Raw genomic sequence first — 19,547 nt, 5'->3', positions numbered from 1 at the left:
AAGGCGTCACATGAGGACTGCTGTGCCCTTAAAGTACACAAACAGTCAAGAAAATGATTAAGAGCACTGAGGTCTGCAGCAGTCTTTTATCAAGGGTACTGGAGACAAGTATTCTACACTAACATCTTTCAAAAGATACTGCTTCATACATTCATGAAAATCAAATTCCAGTCCTATGTTCCTAAATTTTTAACAATTTAAGCTCCCGACTTTCAAACTGGTTATGAAAGGGAAACTGTTTATTGAACAGAAATGTTCTAAGGATTATTTTGTTTGTAAATTTGACTCCAACATTGGTCTGGGTGTTATCTGCATGTTTAAAATGGAAGCAAAACACTACATGCCAATGGATGACATAAAATGGAACTAACTGGTTTAATTGCCTATAGTAAACAAACCACAAATATTTGGCAAAATTTGGAAACTATAGAAAGTTTATTTGATCTGTGGTATTATTTCAAAAGCAGTAATCTACCCAGTGCCTCATTAGTTAAACACATACAAGGCCTACATTTAAATATAAAAGTTTTATCTTGATTTCATAATTTCAGTCATCCTAAAGTACTCACTTACCTACTTGTTACCCACTTTCCCAGGTCTCACTTTTCCATTATTTTTTTCAGAAGCAATTGTAAGGACATTTCTTGACTCCATTAACATTATTTTTCCTGTTATTTTTCAAACCAAATTCCATGATTTCTTTTCCAGACCTTACACAATATTTCTGTCAAGAGCTCTTTTTCGAGGTGTGAATATATTTCAGTACGTATACAGAACCAAGGAAATACAGCTCCACAGATTTTATTTTAATTACAAGCACAAGGTCACAAGCTGAGATTTGCTATACTTCAAATTTCAACCAACTGCCAAGCTACATTGCTGTTACCAAACGGCATCTCAAACTTTACTGGGGAAGATCTTCAGGTTCATCTACTATCATCATTGAAATGTAATCTCTGTAGTGAACAGTATTTGTTTCTGGATCTAGAGCACTGGAGAGCATCTCCTCCATTTCTTCCTCAGTAAAGGGTTCACCTGAAAGAGAAGAGATATTAACCCTTTGTCTTGATAAATATTCTTTTCAGGGCTGGCAACTTACCCTGCTTTTCCCTTGCAAGGCTCTCCTTTCTGTCCTCATGAAGAGGATAAAAGGATCCAGTTCCTTTACTTTTGCACATGTAAAAGCCCTGCATGCCAAGCCAGCTGGTTTCAGGGAAAGGAGGCAGAGCGCCTGGATCTTCTGATCTCCATTTAGTTCACAGGCTCCAAAACAGCCTGTTTGTCACTGCCACAGGGATTTCAAAGCAAGGCTTTTTGTCAGATTTAATTCTTCTAATGTCTACTTTAGTACTATTATTTCTCACTTTTGGCTCTCCTTTCGCTCGTATTTACACCACAGCTTTGAAGCTCCTAAAAGAGCAGAAAGCCCTTGCTTTCTACTCTTTTAGGAGCTTCAAAGCTGTTGATGGCCTACTGCATCCCTCTTTGAGAACAAGGTCCCCATCTGAGAATAGGTCTTGGAAAGTCTTGCACAAAGCATGTTTGTCATTTTGTACTTGAGGCAGGCAAGCATGACTCAGCCATGCAAGAAAAGCAGGCTCTTCAAGGGATATTGAGGATTACATGATATACAACTTAAATCTGGTCTTTGAATCTCTTTGTTTGCGTAGGGCACTAGAATTAAGATCAAGATAATGTAGGAATGAATGAGCACTGCAACTCCCTGAAACATTTTGAAATCTAAACTAAAGTTTTACAGGGGGACAGAAAAGGAGTCACATCCTTACAAAGCACAAAGACATGCACAGAATTATAAAATATTCACACAGGACTGGATTATGACTCAATAAAAAGTTTTATTTTATAATATCTGCAAAAAGGCAGATAAGTGTCCTTTCCCTGCATTATTCACTAGTGAAATGTTCTAGTGTGCAGCCACTCACTGAGGCAGCAGGATTGTTTGAAGACTGTATCTACTCCTGCAAGTTTTGGCATGCAGAATCAGGACCTCAAGGTGCCATATACACATGTAATGTTTATTTACTTAAATACTGATATTACAAAAGTCACGTTACCTTCTTCAGTCATATGTTTTACCAGCTCGTCTTTAGTAAGATATCCACATTTATTCTCATCTAAAGCCTTTAACAGAAAAAGAATAAAACTGTTGTGGTTTTAGGCACAGTGAATCAAGAATCGGCAACTTCTTTGCAGCAATTAGGTACTTGAGTATTTAGTTACACACCTCAAACGCATGTAGAAGAACATCTTCTGGAATAGGCCGGTAGCTGAAACCATTAAGTCAGAAAAGTTAAGAGTTGTTGTTTGCAAGGCTGCTGTACTATTCTGAAATAACAAAATGTGAGTACTAGAAGAAAGGGAAAACCTACTTTCTACAGTTTGTCTGTCACACATTTAATTCCAGCTTGACTTTTTGGAACTGTGCATACCTTTACCCCTTGTGTCTTCCATATTATTCCTCTTTCATTCTCCTTGTGCTAAGCAGCCAAATGAATGGCTTGTGCATGTCCAGGCTGGCTGAGAGGGTTAGTAGGAATCAATAATAGCTGAATCACTCCACATAGCACATGCACTGAAGTGAGAATTGCCAAACCAAGAAAACAAAGTTTTGTCCAGGTAGGCCGGTAGCTAGGCAACAGATCACCTAGTGGGACTTTGACAGTCTAATGAGCTGATGATGAGCAAAGGAGGCTGGTAGCTATAAAAAAAAGGCCTGTCACTAACAATTTCAAAGGGAAAGCAGCACTGCGTGCGTGTGTGCATGTATATGTGTGCCTGATTTCACAGCTGGAAAGGAAACCCTCTACAGCAGTGGAGACCTTCCACATCCTAGCAGTCTCTCACCATATCCCAAAAATACTGAAGAGATATTAAAGCCAGGGAGGTTCTAAATGCTTGGCTGTTTCGCCCAGACCCGCCTCACTCTTATTATCTAAAAATCAAATGTGCTAAGCAGAGACCTTGTTCTTTTTGATCCACATCTCATGTGCCCTTGGATAAGTGAACTATAGACACAGCCCCAAAAGATAAACGTGGGTCTTGACAAGTCTGCACTAGCCTGGGAAAAGTGTGTTTTTGTGCGTGTGTTTGTGTGGAAGGGGGATGGAGGAGGAGGAGAGAGCCCGGAGCAGCAAGGCATCACTTTGTGAAGGGGCAAACACCAGCATGGAGCCAGAAACGTGCCGTGAAGGCCAGAGAAAGCAAAGGTGCAGAAGCCTGGGAAGGCAACGTGCCTGCACTACCACACTGGGACCCAATGTTCCTGGTTGCCTGTCCAGGCATAGGCACAAAGACTCTTAGATATAGCCCCATGGGTGCCCACTGCCACTGGATGCTGCCAGACGGTTTTAGGAAACCCCATATCTATTTCATGCATAGAACACCAAAGGAGCTCTGTGGGCAGAACAGCTTCCCAGTATTGGGCCAGACTGAGTCTCCCCAAACCCTGGGTTACTATCTTGAAAAAGAAATGTACATTTTCTAGAGGTAATATTACTTTTAGTGCAAACATATCAAAACAGCACAAGTTCCTGTGTACACGGAAAGATTTCTATGTACCTTTGAATAACGAACAGCATTCTTGTTCCAGACTTTTAGATCAACCAATATTTTAGATCATCAGTCTTTAGTCATCAGTGCTGGTTGTGTATATTCAACTGTATCCGACAGTCGCATTGAGACATGAACATGTAGCTGATTTATACAACTTATTAAAAATGCACTGTAACAGACCATGCTTCTCAGCAACCCCAACCCGTACATTCAGAGAAAGTAACGGTTATGACCTTAATTTGCATATAAAATATTTTCAGAGTTGCACAAAGCACGTTAAATAGCAAGTTAATTCTGATTCACATACGAAATACAGAAACTACCCAATATCACAATTCATGATTATAAGTTGGTATTATTTGTACCAAAGGTACAACATAATTTTATGTAAACTAAGTCATTTTGAACTAAAATCTCACTATCGCACTAATGTAGACTGAGTTTAAATTATAAAAAAAAAGTCTGTACTCCTTCCAGCTACATAAAATTGCTGTAGATATATTCACTGAGAATCAACCATGTCAGTCCGAAATAAACTACAGACACAGAAAATCTACTTTCCATTACCTTCTGTTGAGAAGTACTTTTGTCATCACTGGAAGAAATTTTTCCAGATGAATGTATCCAGTCGGTTCTTCTTCTTCTTCCACCTAAAAATAAAATTTAAGCATGGTAGGCTATATGACTCATTAGCAAACTAATAGGAAAACCAGAAAATTGGGGTGAGTCCTGCATTAAAATTACAGATTTGGACTTTAAGTATTTATGTCAGGTTTTTAATATCAGCATAACATCTGGGTGAAATACTTGTGATCAAATAGAAAGAAATTAGAGGAAGAAATAATATCCCAGGCAAAACAGGCCTGCTCTTACATAAACTTTCAGCAACTCAATATTGCCCTCTTGTGCTTAGAAACCATTCATGCAAAAGAACTGGATGCCTACTAACCGATCTTATCTTCCACAGAAACTCCATAGAGGTTTACACACTTGGACTGCGTTCATACAAGTGAAGCCTAGTGTGACCTGGAACATCCCCAAGCCATGCAATGTGACTGTCCATCACAGCCAATTGTCAGCACGTCCCCCAGCATGATTTCGGCCCGTGCCACCAAACCCTCTCCCCAGCAGTTAGCTCCTGGGCCCAGTTTAGGCACTGGGACCGTGGGCCCTTCTCCCCAGCGGGCAGTTTGGTGCAGCCGCTCTGCGTGGAACATCCGCCAGCACAGACAAGGGCTGCTCTGTGCCAGCTGGCTTCAGTACCCAAGGACGTTTCTGGGCACATTTAATGTGCTAATTTGGACGTAGCCCCAGTTTAGTACACCTCAAGGATGGAATTTGTTGCCTCCACATGTTTCATAGCCAGAGAGAGTCGCCAAGGGAAGGACCAGAGAGGCAGACAGACTGACTCAGGGCAGTCTGAAGCAGTCATAAGGCAGCCCATAAAATACTACATGAAGAAAAGCTTCCCTTTGCCTCCCAAATAAATTAACAGATTAGTCCCAAAACATCATGGACTTCTGGCAGCATTCTCACGGCATTCCTATACTCCATAGGAGAATAACAACATGGTAAAAACTGCTCCCCATAACTCAAGTGCATCTCTTTCCTGAAAATTTAAAGTTTTACTCCCCAAAGGAGTCATCTCATTGAAACTAGCCCATTCCTGTCTGTGTTGAAACTGGATGCCTGCCTTGCAGTCTCACATGGCAGAAGTGACGCCCTGCTAGGCCTTCACAAACACGGCTCAGATTGAAAGGAGACTCAAACAGGCACTGATTTGAAATCTCCTAACAGAGCCAGGGAAAGACAAAACCAGAAACTTCCTCCTGGGAGCTGGGTCAGAGCAGAGGGTGATGCCTGATGCACCCAGTTGCTTCAACGGAGAGCTGCAACTGCTGCTGCTTGCTCTCTTCCAGTGCTCTTGAAGGATTTTGGTTGCCAGAAGCAGGAAGCCACCAACTCTTGCTGCTTTAGAGCAGAAATTGGCTTGAAAAAGCACTTTGGTGAGCCTACTGGAAGGGATCTCTAGGTAGGAAATGAAGCTGTTGCCTAATTCTTTCTAAATGAAATGGTACCTTTTACTATTACAGAGTAATTTGTTTTACTGCTCAATCTGTTGAAAAGATGTAACAAAATACCTGGCAAAATTTCTTTCCAATGACATAACAGTTGGTCAATACACTGAACTATCCCATGCATCACAAATTTTGAGAGCTATCAGCACACAGAATGGTTTAGGGAACATCTGTGCTTCAACTAGTATTAGTTCACAATTCTACTGACAGAAAAAGAAGTAGGATAGCTATATATCAGAAACAAGTAAATATATCTCATATAAAGCAGGACAACAAGAAACAAGGACCCAAAATATCTATTAAGATGTTAAGTTATATAAACCATATGTAAGAGTCAGAAAGCATTTGATCTGCTCTTCCAAACAGCTGAAGCTTACCCTAATTTTCATACCAGAATAACTCATCGGTAATGACCTCTCCAGAACTCAACATAACAAATACCTGTAAAAGTGTCAGCCCTCAGATTTGTCTATCTGTTTTTTTGTTTGTTTGTTTGTTTTTTTAGTATGCTGTTTGTATTTTGCCTTCAGAAAGCAGTCTGTGAAGAAACATTTCCTTCCTGACAGCAGATCTAGTGCTGGGAGGTGATGAGCAACCTCAGCTCCCTCTGACCTGGAAAGAACCACTACCATTTCAGTGTGTCTACAGGCTCAGAAATGTCTTAAACTGTAAAAATTAATCTTATTTCTAACATTAGATAGATATGTGAGTAAACCAAATATATATTAACCTTGCCACCTTTGCGAACATCCACAGCTCCCGTAAGAGCTGCATTGTAGTGTTCATTCTGTTTCATATCTCAGCTCTCACAGTCATACAGTTATTGTCCAGGTAACACTTGGGAAAGTGAGTCACAAAGAAACAAAACCATCTTCCAGAGCTATTCAGGAGGTCTGTGGTGGAGCAGTGAACTGAATTTGGGATTTCAAACTCCAGGCATTGTAGTAACCCTTGGATCAGCTTTCACCATCTCTAGACCTGTCATTTAATCTTAACTCTCTTAGTAGGCCTAGATATATGATACTTAGTACAGTATTTAGCATAAGGCAACATAGGAAACAGTATATGATAATTTTAGAGATTAAATATTTATATAAATAGCGATTTGGCAGATATGAATAATTTGGAGGCAACATATGGTAGTTAGCTAAAATGAGGCTAATAGAAAGATAGATGACTGAGAGACACAGGTAATGAGAAACAGAAATGAACCACAGCTTACAAAGGGCAGAAATAATGGAGAAATAGCATGATTACAAACTGGCCTACAGAGACAATTTTTACTTTATCTAGATTAAGATAAAATGGTATTACCATAGTCAGTGGTAATGGTACCTTATATAAATTAAGATAATTTGATATTAGTGATTAGCATAATACATTGAGGATTCTGCAAGAAGATGTATGCTTCTGGTACTGAACCAATGCCAAGGTTTCATTTACAAACACCATGAAACCTTCTTTGAGATTTAACTTGCAGTTCAGCATTCTCTAAGGTTAACCATTACTCTTGAATGCATTCTTTCTTCCCGCATTATTTGCACTTTAATTTCCTACTCTTATAATCAAGAATTGCATAGATGTTATACCACTGCATCTCATAGAATCATAGACTGCTTTGGGTTGGAAGAGACCTTAAATATCACCCAATTCCAATCCCCTGCCATGGGCAGGGACACCTCCCACCAGACCAGGTTGCCCAAAGCCCCATCCAGCCTGGCCTTGAACACTTCCAGAGATGGGGCATCCACAGCTTCTCTGGGCAAACTAATCTCAAGAATTTTCTACCTCATAGCTGCATTGCACCATACTTTGTTACATTACTTATCTCAAATGTTCAGTAATGCTAAAAAATGGGAAAAATAAGTTGCGACAGGGAGGCAGGCCTTAAAATCTCCATGTTCCCCTGGCTGGAAGGTCAAAACATCCTCTTCCTTTTCTTAATTCTGTATCTTGAGTCAGTTACACTGTTCATTTACTGCAAACAACAAACTCTGTGGGCCACTAAAAATATCTGTATTAAACACAATAATTTATCTTTCCCCTTCGTCCTCTTTGTGAGTGGAAGCTGGGACAATCTGGTACTGAGAGTACAGAACCACAGATAGATTGCAGCATCACGTTAAAAATCTTTTTCCTCTGATCATTCCTTGTACATCATCATCTGAAGCAGTTGTGTCATTTTCACAAGACTTCGCACAAGATTTCTCACACTAAATTGTTATCTACAAGAGACTAGACAAGCCTCTGAGGAGAGACAGGCCTGTAATCACCCAAAATTGTATTGGAGAGGGGAAAAGAGCAAGAGAGACCAATTCCCAGCATCCTGATGAGAAAAATAAAAGATCCTTCTCTCATCTCTCTAAGGCACACCACTTTGTAAAAACAATGTAAAGTCTTTTTCCCACTTCTTTGTCCCATTTATTAACCATACCCTGTCAAGGCACCATCACACCAGCCTTTCTGATACAAGCATGGGTTGAGGAAATTAAAAAGACTGTTTAGGAAAAAACAGTGGAGAAATATGGTTGACGTTCCTTACCCCTGCACATCATGGGGAGAATGGGAGTACCTCTAGCTCCCAAGAGTCTGCGTGTCTGAATTCTGACTTACAAGCTTAAGTAATCATGCAAGAGAAGATTACTTAGCTATAACTGAGAGATCTCAAGACTGGGAGAGGCCTCAGGAAGGTCAGAAAATTGAGCAATTTGGCTATAAGATGTAGTGGCAACATGTAGTGAAGAAAAACAGCAAACCTTCCCTCTACATATTTGTGGAATGTAATGTATGTTTTTAACATCTGGACAAGAATCAGTTTTTGTTAGTTAGTCATCCAGTGTCTGTCTATGGTATGTCCAGAGCAGTGAGATAGTTAGGATTTGGATATCCTAATCTGGCTGTGGTTTAGGGCAATCTTTCCAATGAGCCAAAAAACATATTATTTCTCCATTTTCTACAAATAGCCCTTCACTTTGGCACAGTGACCTTCTAGGGTAAAAGAGAGTCAAAGACTCCTTGTTTTAATCCATCAGTGTTGTTCCTCATCAGCCTAAGCATTCGCGTCAGGGCAAGCTGAGAGACTGCCTGATTCACTTCCAGGACACTTCACGTGTGGGACAAGAGCTTAGCTTTCCCACACAGCAGGGCAGAAGTGCCAAACTTGTACAAGTTTAAGATAGAAGAGTACAGAAAAGATCTAAAACTTTTACCTTTGCAAGCAGTTCATGAAGTTCCGCCTCAGTTGGGAAGCAACCCAGTGATCTGACAATTGAACCAATCTCTCTGTAAGAACAAGAGAACATCTGTGTCAGTACATTTGCAATACAAGTGGCTGTGGAGAACACAGCCACTGATTCAGAGCTTGCACGTAGGAGCAAGCATGAACAAGCACACACATGCACAAGCATCTGTATGTGGAGTTTTAAGATTATGTCTCACTAAGCAACGCCTACTTTTATAGACATTAAATATCCTGAAGCTTTTTGGAAGAGTATAATTGTACTTGTGGCTTTCCCAAAAAATTCTGCATTACCTTTGTGTTACAGTATACTGTGTGCACGTTACTTTTCAACCGGTGTCTTCTAAATATTAGGCTGAAATTCAGTAAAGTCTACCTTTACATAGTTAACAAAACACTTTGACATCCGTTGAGATGAAAGGTGACAAATAAAAATATATGTTTACATTAAGTACTATAAAGATACAAATTCTAACTGCTATAGAGAACAATTACAAAAGGTCAGGAGTGAGGCAGCCCTGCCGTGCCCCTGCTGTGCTCCAAGAGTCAAACAGACTAACCCACTGGCTTATCATCACACTGTTCTTGCTGCTAAATATATTCCTAGCTTGCATTTACTGCTGAACCTGGTGCAGCTGTTCTCTGGTTCTAAACACACTCCAAAAAAAAAGTTAAAGCTGAACAACGCTGCAGACTACAAGCAAAAGTACTGAGAAGATATTTTAAAAGTACTACTGAGACTTATGATACAACAAAAAACAAACTAGCAGAAGTAACAATATTGCTAGAGATTTTCAGTCCAGTTCTACAGCACAGAAATTCAAGTACATTTCAAAAACTATCCACAGCAATGGTGGCTGCCACGTTTCAAAACTCTGTGGTTTCCTCACCTTCACCAGTACATTTGGAAAATCAGACTGCTGAACAAAAATGGTAGACAGGAGATCTCTGTAAAATCAAAGTACAACAGTAAGACCTCAAACCTAGCACATCAAACATGTAAAAGTGAGCAGGTCGGTCTTTGGCCTCCTGAGATAGGTCCTGAGGAGCTCCCACTCCGATTGAAACTGTGAGAATCACTACGATATACAGAAGAGAGGAAAAGGCTGGCTGCACAAAATAGTTACAAAGCAACACCCAATCTCACACACAGAGTAGTTGCGGAATTAAGACTTCTGCTCAGATGACTAAGTGAAACCCTGCCCTCTGTGACTGGAAGTTTGGCTTCGATGACCTCAGATATTTAGTCCTATTTTTTATAATTCTTGTCCATGCATCCTATTTCTAGTACGGATACACTGCTCTCACTCCTGCACTCCTTCATTTTTACCAGCTATAAAACTCTTGTAAATATTCTTACCTGCCCCAGAAAAACACCCAGCACCAATCATGCCCCCCAGCTGTCCCACACTACTTCCAATATCCCAGACTGCCAGAGACAGGAAAGTTGCCATCACACTCCTGCCTCAGCCCTCACATCATCAGAACTGCAATGTAAGTAAAGTAACCCAGCCCCTACAAGAGCTTGCATTGCTGGGTGCTGTTTCGCACCGTCTGTGCCTATGTCAGCGTGAGGATATGGTTTGAAGTGTCTCTGGTCCAGAAAGCTACAGGCCACATTGGGTAGTAGCGTGGAGCGTAAGGGACCTGGATAAATAATTATGTTTTCCTCTCAGCCACTTCCTCTGACTTAGTTCAGCAGCTTCAGTTTCTATTGTGTAGTTTTCAGCTGACAAAAATGATGGTTAAAATGAGTTTCTGTTCATACAGGCTTTGTAATGCAGACACAGTAAAATTTTGTGTCATGGTTTTCACCCCAGATATAATATTTTCAATTACAAGATTTGCAGAGTCATGGATACCTTTGGCTCAGTGTGTGTTACAAGCAGAATGAAACAAGACTGCCTTCCTCAGGCTTAATTTCTTACTAATTTGTATTTGCATTAGGAATTATCAGATCCTGGTGTTGGTTTATCAAGCCAGGGTAGTTTTCCATATTCTTCACAGGTATCCGATATTTCAGGAAATAATATTCGTACTTCTACAATCGTGGCTAAGAATTGTGCTGTGCTGCCACCTTCTGATACAAGATAGTCAACCATTAATAATCACTTTATGGTGATACAGCCCGGCAGTATGAACGTAGGAATAACATAGCTATAAATAAATTGTTTTTCATTGTCATCACTGTTCTTTGATATAAAAAAAAATAGTGTGAAATAGTGCATTTACTATGTTAAATACATTTTGAATACATTATGCATAAATATATTGAATACATGAATACAATACTAGCTGAATGAAAGAAATTAAAAAAGTCTATTCATATCATTTCATTGATGTAATATTTTTCTCAAGCTCTATATCCATTATAGAATAGAGTGAAGAGTGTAGCAGACTTTACAAGACTCCAGATGCAAATGAAAGACAAATAAACAACAGTTATGGTGTGGTGCAGTGAGGGCTGGGGGCTCCCCAGGATGAACTGGGGTCCCACCACCCCAGCCAGGAGCAGGCAGCCAGGAGGACACCAGGCTGGGTCCATGGGCATTGGGCATCTCCCTGGAGATGGGGATGAGCCACGAGATTTAACAGAGCCATCTTCACAAAAAGCTCGATAAAGTATGGAACAAAATTGTGCCAAGTGTAGAGACATGTCCTGAAATTCCCCCTATCTATATTAATTGAATAATCATTTTACTTCCAGAAAGTCACCATAATTTCTTAAATTTAGAAGCAGTAGTAAGCATGCATTGCTAAAACCATCACATAAACAGTTTGCACCTGTCTCTCCTCTGTTTTTGATTTTGTTTTTGTTTTTATATATAGAAAAGAATTCTGGAACATTTGAGGATATTTTCCTATTTGGTTTTATTACACAATATGTGAGGAACATCTCATGATGACATAATTTAACCAGTTCTCCTCCTTGTAATGTTTGTGTTCATTAATTGAATTATAATTAAAAGATCTGGTGAGATTCTTGTACAAATAGTAATTCGAAATATGAAAAATTCCTTTAGTAAGCTTTAACAAAAACAGTTCATAACAACTTCAGCACCTGCTCAATAAGATATAAATATGTATTTTATATTTTTATAACAAAAGCCATATTGCTATATGTGATGGATGTTTATGTTAAAATGAAGTAGCACTGTCAAATATTCAAACTTTAAAAATATCAGAATTAAAATTATTTGGGAATTTAAAAAATTGAATTACTTTATCTTTTTATCTTTTATCCAGTTATGTCCTGAGGAGTCTAAGAGTCCATGTTTCTATCTTTCACTGAACTTTTTATTACTTGCTCAGATATATATTTTGTTTGTATTTCCATAACATTGCATGCTAAAAGTATTGCACATGCAGTTCTCCTTCCTGACTCCCATCTGGTCATCCCATTTCAAAAAGAAAACAACTGAACAAGAAGCACAAAAACAACTGATGAGGAACAGCTTCTTATTAAACAGCTATGGAACAGCTTCGTATTAAAGATGAAATGCATCTGGACTCTTTGGCTTTCAACTACAGTGACAGAGGATGGATGTGACAGAGAGCTATGAAATCATCAGTGGTATACATAAGACTGATAGAGAACAATTATTTGCTATCTAACATAAGGTAGAAAGTCAAGAGTCACTCAAATCCACGTTGCAGATGTAAAATAAAGAAGAAATACTGTGTGTTTGCTCAATTCCTTCTATTCCTTTCTCAAGTAGATCAGTGAGGGTACTCAGCCAAATGGACTTCTGGTACAATCAAGTATGATTGCCCTTATCTTCATTATTACATACTGTTATATAATCAACTTATATGCAAGTCTCTTCCAGGCTTCCTAAAAACACCTCCACATCTGAACAATATCCGCCCCTCACCGTACCCCAGAGGACGAGGGATGTGTGGGGTGAGCTGCAGCTGGGGTCACCTACAGAGAGCAGGTAACACAGACGGGCAGGGACACTCCTTGATGTGCTGGGACTAATCTGAAAGTGAAGGAATCTATTTGGGACCAGGACACAGTACCAACGAGCTATTGGAACAGAGGTTTCCTACTAATAATTATAGCCTTAGACTTCTTGTCTAGGCTCACTTTCCTCTTGCTTCTTGGCTCCACCAGTCCCAGCCAAGTGAGTCCCTTTCTCAAGCCAGTCTCAGTCTTCAACTACAGAACAATGCAAAACGTTTATTAAACAAGCAAAGACATACTTGTAAAATCAGAGCCAAAAAGACTGTTTCAATTACATTTTCTGGTAAAGCAGACACAAGTTTGGAGAGTTATTTATCTCCATAGTAGAGCCTGTAATATTTCTGTGTGAAGATATTTACAAACCTGACATCCACAGTTTTATTGCATTCGTGGTCAAACACCTCAAAAGCTTCTATAATCTTCTTCTCAATTTCAGCTACTGCGCCATCTGCAAAAAGAAACATAGAAAAAGTAAAAGAAAGATTCACTGAGCTGTTACCAATTGATTTATTTCCAATTTGAGTACTGTGACAGCAGAAGCACCAGAACGGATAAAGGGGCAGACAGGAGAGGTACTTTGAAGAAGCAGTAGTTATTCTGAAAAACCCTACTGTAAAGGCAGAGTCTGACATTTATATTAGCAACACGGCCTTGCTATGGCTCTGCAGCTACATCAAGTCTGGTGCTGACGGTGTGTCTCAGCTGCAAGATCACCTGGCTGGCCAGGTGTGGGCCCTGCTAAAAGTGTGCAACAGCTCTTTCTGTACTACGTGCCTGAGCCCTTCCTGGACACCTTGGTGCCAGTGGAATGAGCAAGGAGAGAGAATATGGGCCCAGGCTTGCCTTGAGATGGGGTAAGTCACCTTGTTCAGGATTCTGCATCCAGGAAATATAAGTGCTCACGTGCCCACTACGTTAGCCATAACATGAAAGGCTGAGAACCAGAAACAAAGACAGCAGAGATGTGCACAGTGCTCAGTTAATAATTTATTGCAACAGTTTGGAAAGGAAGAAGTTCACAGGGAAGAGGAAGGAGTAATTTGCTGCATTTGCTTGTCATATCTCAAAGAATGGGCAAAGAAGAACCACAAGTTATCACAGTTACACTTCATCTAAAGCCAGAAATGGCATTCCTAGTGTAAGAAAAGTATCAGGAAATAAATTCTGAAGAAAAAAAAATGTAAAGAGAGGGAGGCTTCCACCTCCAGCAAAAAGAAATAGGCCCTCAGGGTGCTTCTCAAGCTCCCTGGCAAGGAGGAGCAAATAAAGAGCAAATCAGTTAGCCCATTTATTAACGTTGTAGTTTGACTCCAAAAGAAAAAATAGACTATAGGAAGCAAAGTGATATAGAGTCAACCTTTTGGTTCCTGTGGCAAAATACAGCCCCAACCTCTAGCCTGCAGACCAGGACCAGAAGGCAGTGTTTTGTGAGCCAGTGTAATGGCCTCCACAGAAACACCTCCACAGGGAACACCTGAGTGACAGCCTGAATATCACACTGGTATTGGTATACTCTGAGTTTGCTTTCTCATTTTCACACTTCTCTTCTGTATTTTCAGCATAATAATACACCATAACTCTTCTGTGTTAGAACAGATTTACTTTCTTCTTTAGGCTCATCTGGTGCTAAAAGTGTTTGTGAGCAGCTCTAACCAACACTAAACCACTGGACATTGTTTCCACAAACATAACAAATTCATACCTAGCTTTCTACAATCCCAACAGTTTGGGAATCCCAGGGTCTGCAACATGCAACCATTTATTCCATTTGCTCTCTTCCCCTCATGACAGAAATACCTGTTTTCAGGCAAAGGGTGTATCAGAACTGAACATAACTAAAAGCAACATTGGCTTTGTGATCTCCCCATCTCTATCTTGGTCCGTGACCTTTTTCAACTCATTTTCTCCTCCTGTCCTGCTGAGAAGGGGAAGAGAGCGGCTGTGTAGGTGTTTGGTAGCTGGCCATGGTCAACCCACCACTGGCTTCAAGAACTTCAGTATAGTAATGGATCAACACAAAATTAAGAAAGCTCTTTTTAATACTGAACAGAGCTGTGTCCCATTAAAAAGGCACAGGTGCCTGCTGCTTTCTGCCCAGGTTTGGCATTGAACTCCCCCAGAGGATATTCAAGAGAAGAAAGGTAGCAATATATCCAGTGTTCCTCTCTGAGTTTAGTCCCCTGAGGGAAGCATAGGCAGGTACATGTGCAATCAGCTGGAGACTGGAGCACATCAAGGAAGAAGAGCCCTGCTCAGTGCCCAGACACAGGACAAGCTGTATTTTTTTCACAGCTTGACAATAGTCCCTGCCTTTTATGTGCCTAAGCAGTACATATAGCACATATAGCTCCTTTCCAAAAAACAGAGGTAAATCTAGGAGGACCTGATTCCTTGTGGAAAAGGCCCTAAATACTTACTCTCAAACTAATTTGATGGGATTTTTTTTCAGTGCCTTCAGAGTCCTTGTTGTGGTTTAACCTGGCTGGCAGCTAAACACCACACAGCCGTTCACTCACCCTTCCCTTCCCTCTCTGGGATAGGGGAGAGAAATGGCAAAATGAAGCCTGTGAGCTGAGATAAATACAGTTTATTAAGACAGGAAAATAATAATAACAATAATAATAATAACAGTAATAATAACAATAATGATGATAATAGTACTGCTACTAATAATGTGTATGAAACAAGTGATGCACAATGCAATTGCTCACCACCTGCAGACCGATGCCCAGCCTAACCCCGAGCAGCTGGCTCATCCCCCCAGCTAGCCACCCCTAGATATTGCTCAGCATGATCCCATACAGTACAGAATGCCCCTTTGGCCAGTTTGGGTCACCTGTCCTGGGTCTGTCCCCTCCCAGCTCCTGCTGCACCCCCAGCCTGCCTGTTGGCAGGACAAAGTGAGAAGCTGAAACGTCCTTGGCTTGGTGTAAGCACTGCTCTGCAACAATTAAAACATTGGCGTGTTATCAGCACTCTTCTCATCCTAAGCCAAAACATAGCACCCTACCAGCTACTAGGAGGAAAATTAACTCTGTCCTAGCTGAAACCAGGACAGTCCCGGATCCAGTCTCCAGTGTACACTGTTAGAGTTGAACCCTCATGAGATCAGGTGCTTCAGTTGTACAGTATGTCTTGCAACAGAGAAATGCTGAAGGAATATTTATAGCTGTACATTCTTGGCTTGATGACTGAGCCTTCTGTAGAAATAAAAATTAACCATGGGGGGGGGGGGGGCAGGGAAACATTTCCAGTGCTGGAACAATGTAGCCATCCAGCCTTCTCAAGCTTTTGCCATCCATTAAAATACTATACTTTAATCTTACCCATTTCAAGAGGCCTGGCAAAAAGATGTCCTGAAATGACACGAAAATGATGATTTAATCTAGATACCAGATCATCTATATTTCTTCCAAGAACTGAGAGAAAGTTGTGATCAAGAGCAGTATCCATGGAAGAAAATAAAATATAGTGTAGTCCTCTCAAAGACTCCATAAAGTTGAGTGAACACCTAATAAACTATTGCCTAAATCTCTCTCATTCCTCTAGGAATGGAGGCCAACAAAGTTCAACATAGTTCAGGATGGCAAAGCTAGTTATCGAAAGACTTCTGTGATTCACTCTAAACCTCACATTGGGAGAGAAAACAAAGACAGATTGCTGTTCTAGGATAAGTGATGGATAAAGGTCTAAAACAATACCTTCAGGAAGGCCATCAACAGATGAAACATGCAGTTATCTCAGCAGATATGATGCCCTATAGTACTGAAATTTTTCTGCATGAGGGGACTGTGCTCCGTGGGTAAATCGATGAAGATTTCATGTTGAACTGCAATTTTTCAGCAGTTTCTAAGAAAGAAAAACCTAAGCTATGGTCAAATAAAAGATTTCGCTCAGTAATTCTAACTAGAAAAACAATATATCATATCAAAAACAAATATTACCTGATTACTTCTAATGGCTTAAATAAACAAACATTGAAACATAGTGTGCCAAAGAAGATTCCAGTACAGAATCACAGAATCACAGAATTTCTAGGTTGGAAGAGACCTCAAGGTCATCGAGTCCAACCTCTGACCTAACGCTAACAGTCCCCACTAAACCATATCCCTAAGCTCTACATCTAAACGTCTTTTGAAGACTTCCAGGGATGGTGACTCCACCACTTCCCTGGGCAGCCTGTTCCAGTGTCCAACAACCCTTTCAGTAAAGTTCTTCCTAACATCTAACCTAAAACTCCCCTGGCTCAACTTAAGCCCATTCCCCCTCGTCCTGTCACCAGGCACGTGGGAGAACAGGCCAACCCCCACCTCGCTACAGCCTCCCTTGAGGTACCTAAAAAGAGCGATAAGGTCGCCCCTGAGCCTCCTCTTCTCCAGGCTGAACAAGCCCAGCTCCCTCAGCTGCTCCTCGTAGGACTTGTTCTCCAGGCCCCTCACCAGCTTCGTCGCCCTTCTCTGCACCCGCTCAAGCACCTCGATGTCCTTCTTGTAGCGAGGGGCCCAAAACTGAACACAGTACTCGAGGTGCGGCCTCACCAGAGCCGAGTACAGGGGGAAACGAGTACGTACAACTACTTAGTGCCTCAAATGCTCTGCTTAGGAAAGCCAGACTATTTCCACTTTTATGCTGGTAAAATGGTGTTTTTGTTGCGTGTTTTTTCCTCATTTTCTCATTCTTATTTATTTTTCTATCACATAAGCAATGAGAAGACTGGATGTCTTAAAATCCATCCCTCGGATCCATTAACCAAAAAGTGTATTCACTACCAGTCTCCTTTCCCATACTATCCTTTCATATTTTTCCCAGTTTGTTTAGCATGAACCAGATAAAGCTCTAGACACTGCCAGTTAAGTAAGACTGGCAGGGAACTGGGACTCCCAGACTAATTCATCTGGTTCCTTCATACTAATTATTTCCTCTCCAGGTTGTCCAGACTGTTCCCTAGCACTTGAGGGCCATTTGAAGCCAGCCCATGAACTGCACACCTGTCCCTGTTGTGACATTTCTTCTTCAAAGACCACAGCTTCAGTCTTCGTAGGGAACAGAAGCAATTAAACAGAAGTGGCTCTGCCAGACCCTTGAGTAATAAGCATTTTAAAAAGTGATTTCTAGTTGATACTAGAAACTTGAAAATACTTGAAAATTTGCTAGATTCTACCATTCATTTAACTGTATGAGCTTGCTTCCTTTTCTTCCTTCAGGCCAGTTGCTCTGATGGTTCAAAAAGCCAACCCTTCCTTTCACAGAGAAGAAACCACCTGAAGAAATAAGTGGCATCAAAAGAATATGAAGGCCAACCTTAAACAACTTCTGAAAATGCTAGGGAGCAGTATTTGCTGCTCCTGGGAAAAGACTTCATTTCAATGCAGCTTGATGAGCCTATTTATACAATGTGGTACTCAACCACATAAAGACTAAGATTGAATTCTGATTCACAGAAGCACCCACGGGCTTGACTTTATTCCTTGATGTTACTGCTCAACAAACCTGAAACATCTACCTTCATAAACAATGATCTACAAATATTTTAATACAGAATTGTACCAGTGGGTACACCTAAGCCCTCTTACTACTCCAGAACCATTTATTCTCTCTCCCACTAGCCATCATTTCAATCCAAAAAATAGCAGCCGTCTTGATCCTATAGGCTCAAACACTCAGAATGCGATGCGAAGACAGCCAAGAAGAAAGAGGAACACTTCTAAGAGGGCAATGGACATGAGAGGGGACATGACTGTGCAGGCAGACACACGAGAAAACGTGAGTGTTCAAGCCCCCTGCCACTGCCACTCATCTTCAGTGAGACTTCTCCTTCTGCTCACAGATCCGAGCTGTGGTATTTACAACCACCCTGCTAACACCGCTCCAACGAGCTTCCATAAGACCCCTGTGTGCACCCTTTGCAAATCCCAGCTCTGGCCATCACCCCCCAAATCACAAGCAGCTCTACCTGTCTTGCCACATAATGCCAATGAAAGAGGAGAGGTGAGGAGGTGGTTGGGCTCTGGGGAGTATCTCTGCCAGCTGGAGGTGGAAAAGGTACAAAAAAGTAAGCATGAAGTCTCTCCTTGAAATCTGAGCTCATGCATGATCCACAGAAGGGTTTGGCCAACAAGCAGAAAGCCAAAACAGCTCTTTCCCCTCTGATGATCAACAGCTTTAATACAGAGTTAAAATCCTAGAAATGTGTCAAGATGCAGTAACAGTTCCCCAGTACAGAGGGAGAATGGTGCTGTTCCTGAATATGTGAAACCTGTACACATTCCCTTTAGGGGCAATTCCCAATTTATTCCCTAGGTGTACAAGGCAGAAGGATGAAAGAAATTAACCAAAAAAAAAAAAAAAGCAAAAATCATTGTTTTTTGATGTTTCCAGCCACTGTTTCATCTGAGCTCTTCCAAAATTCTTCACAACACTAATTTCACAACATTAATGTAATAAGGGCACAAGAATTAAAATAAATAAATAAATAAATAAATCTGACTGTAGTCCTAATGAAAAGAATATTTTCCTAGATATGGAGGGAACAAATAATTATAATGATAGGCTTCACAACTGCAATTCAGGAGAGGTTATCAATTAGCTCTTATGAGATCTAATCAGGCTTTTAAGCAAGCGTTAACTGAACTACCACCTGGGTCAAGATCTTAAAAAGCAGTCACAACACCCAGCATCACCAGCATAGGTG

General features: G+C 40.7%; 1 protein-coding gene across 1 annotated transcript in view; it reads right to left on the bottom strand.

Annotated features, from left to right (window-relative positions):
- Positions 1-416: 416 nt before the first annotated feature.
- Positions 417-19,547, bottom strand: part of EFCAB2 (EF-hand calcium binding domain 2) — a 31,734-nt gene continuing 12,603 nt past the window's right edge. The window contains exons 2-7 of the mRNA XM_032183776.1: positions 13,220-13,304; positions 8,861-8,933; positions 4,141-4,223; positions 2,246-2,288; positions 2,076-2,142; positions 417-1,035 (exon numbers count right to left, since the gene is read on the bottom strand). Of these exons, the coding sequence (XP_032039667.1) occupies positions 905-1,035; positions 2,076-2,142; positions 2,246-2,288; positions 4,141-4,223; positions 8,861-8,933; positions 13,220-13,304 (482 nt within the window). The 3' untranslated portion in view covers positions 417-904. The remainder of the gene's footprint in view (positions 1,036-2,075; positions 2,143-2,245; positions 2,289-4,140; positions 4,224-8,860; positions 8,934-13,219; positions 13,305-19,547) is intronic.

This window comes from Aythya fuligula, chromosome 3, assembly GCF_009819795.1.
Source record: "Aythya fuligula isolate bAytFul2 chromosome 3, bAytFul2.pri, whole genome shotgun sequence".
NCBI classification, from domain to species: Eukaryota; Metazoa; Chordata; class Aves; order Anseriformes; family Anatidae; genus Aythya; species Aythya fuligula.
Note: the sequence above shows the minus strand (reverse complement) of the source record. Positions and strands in the feature narration are given on the sequence as shown.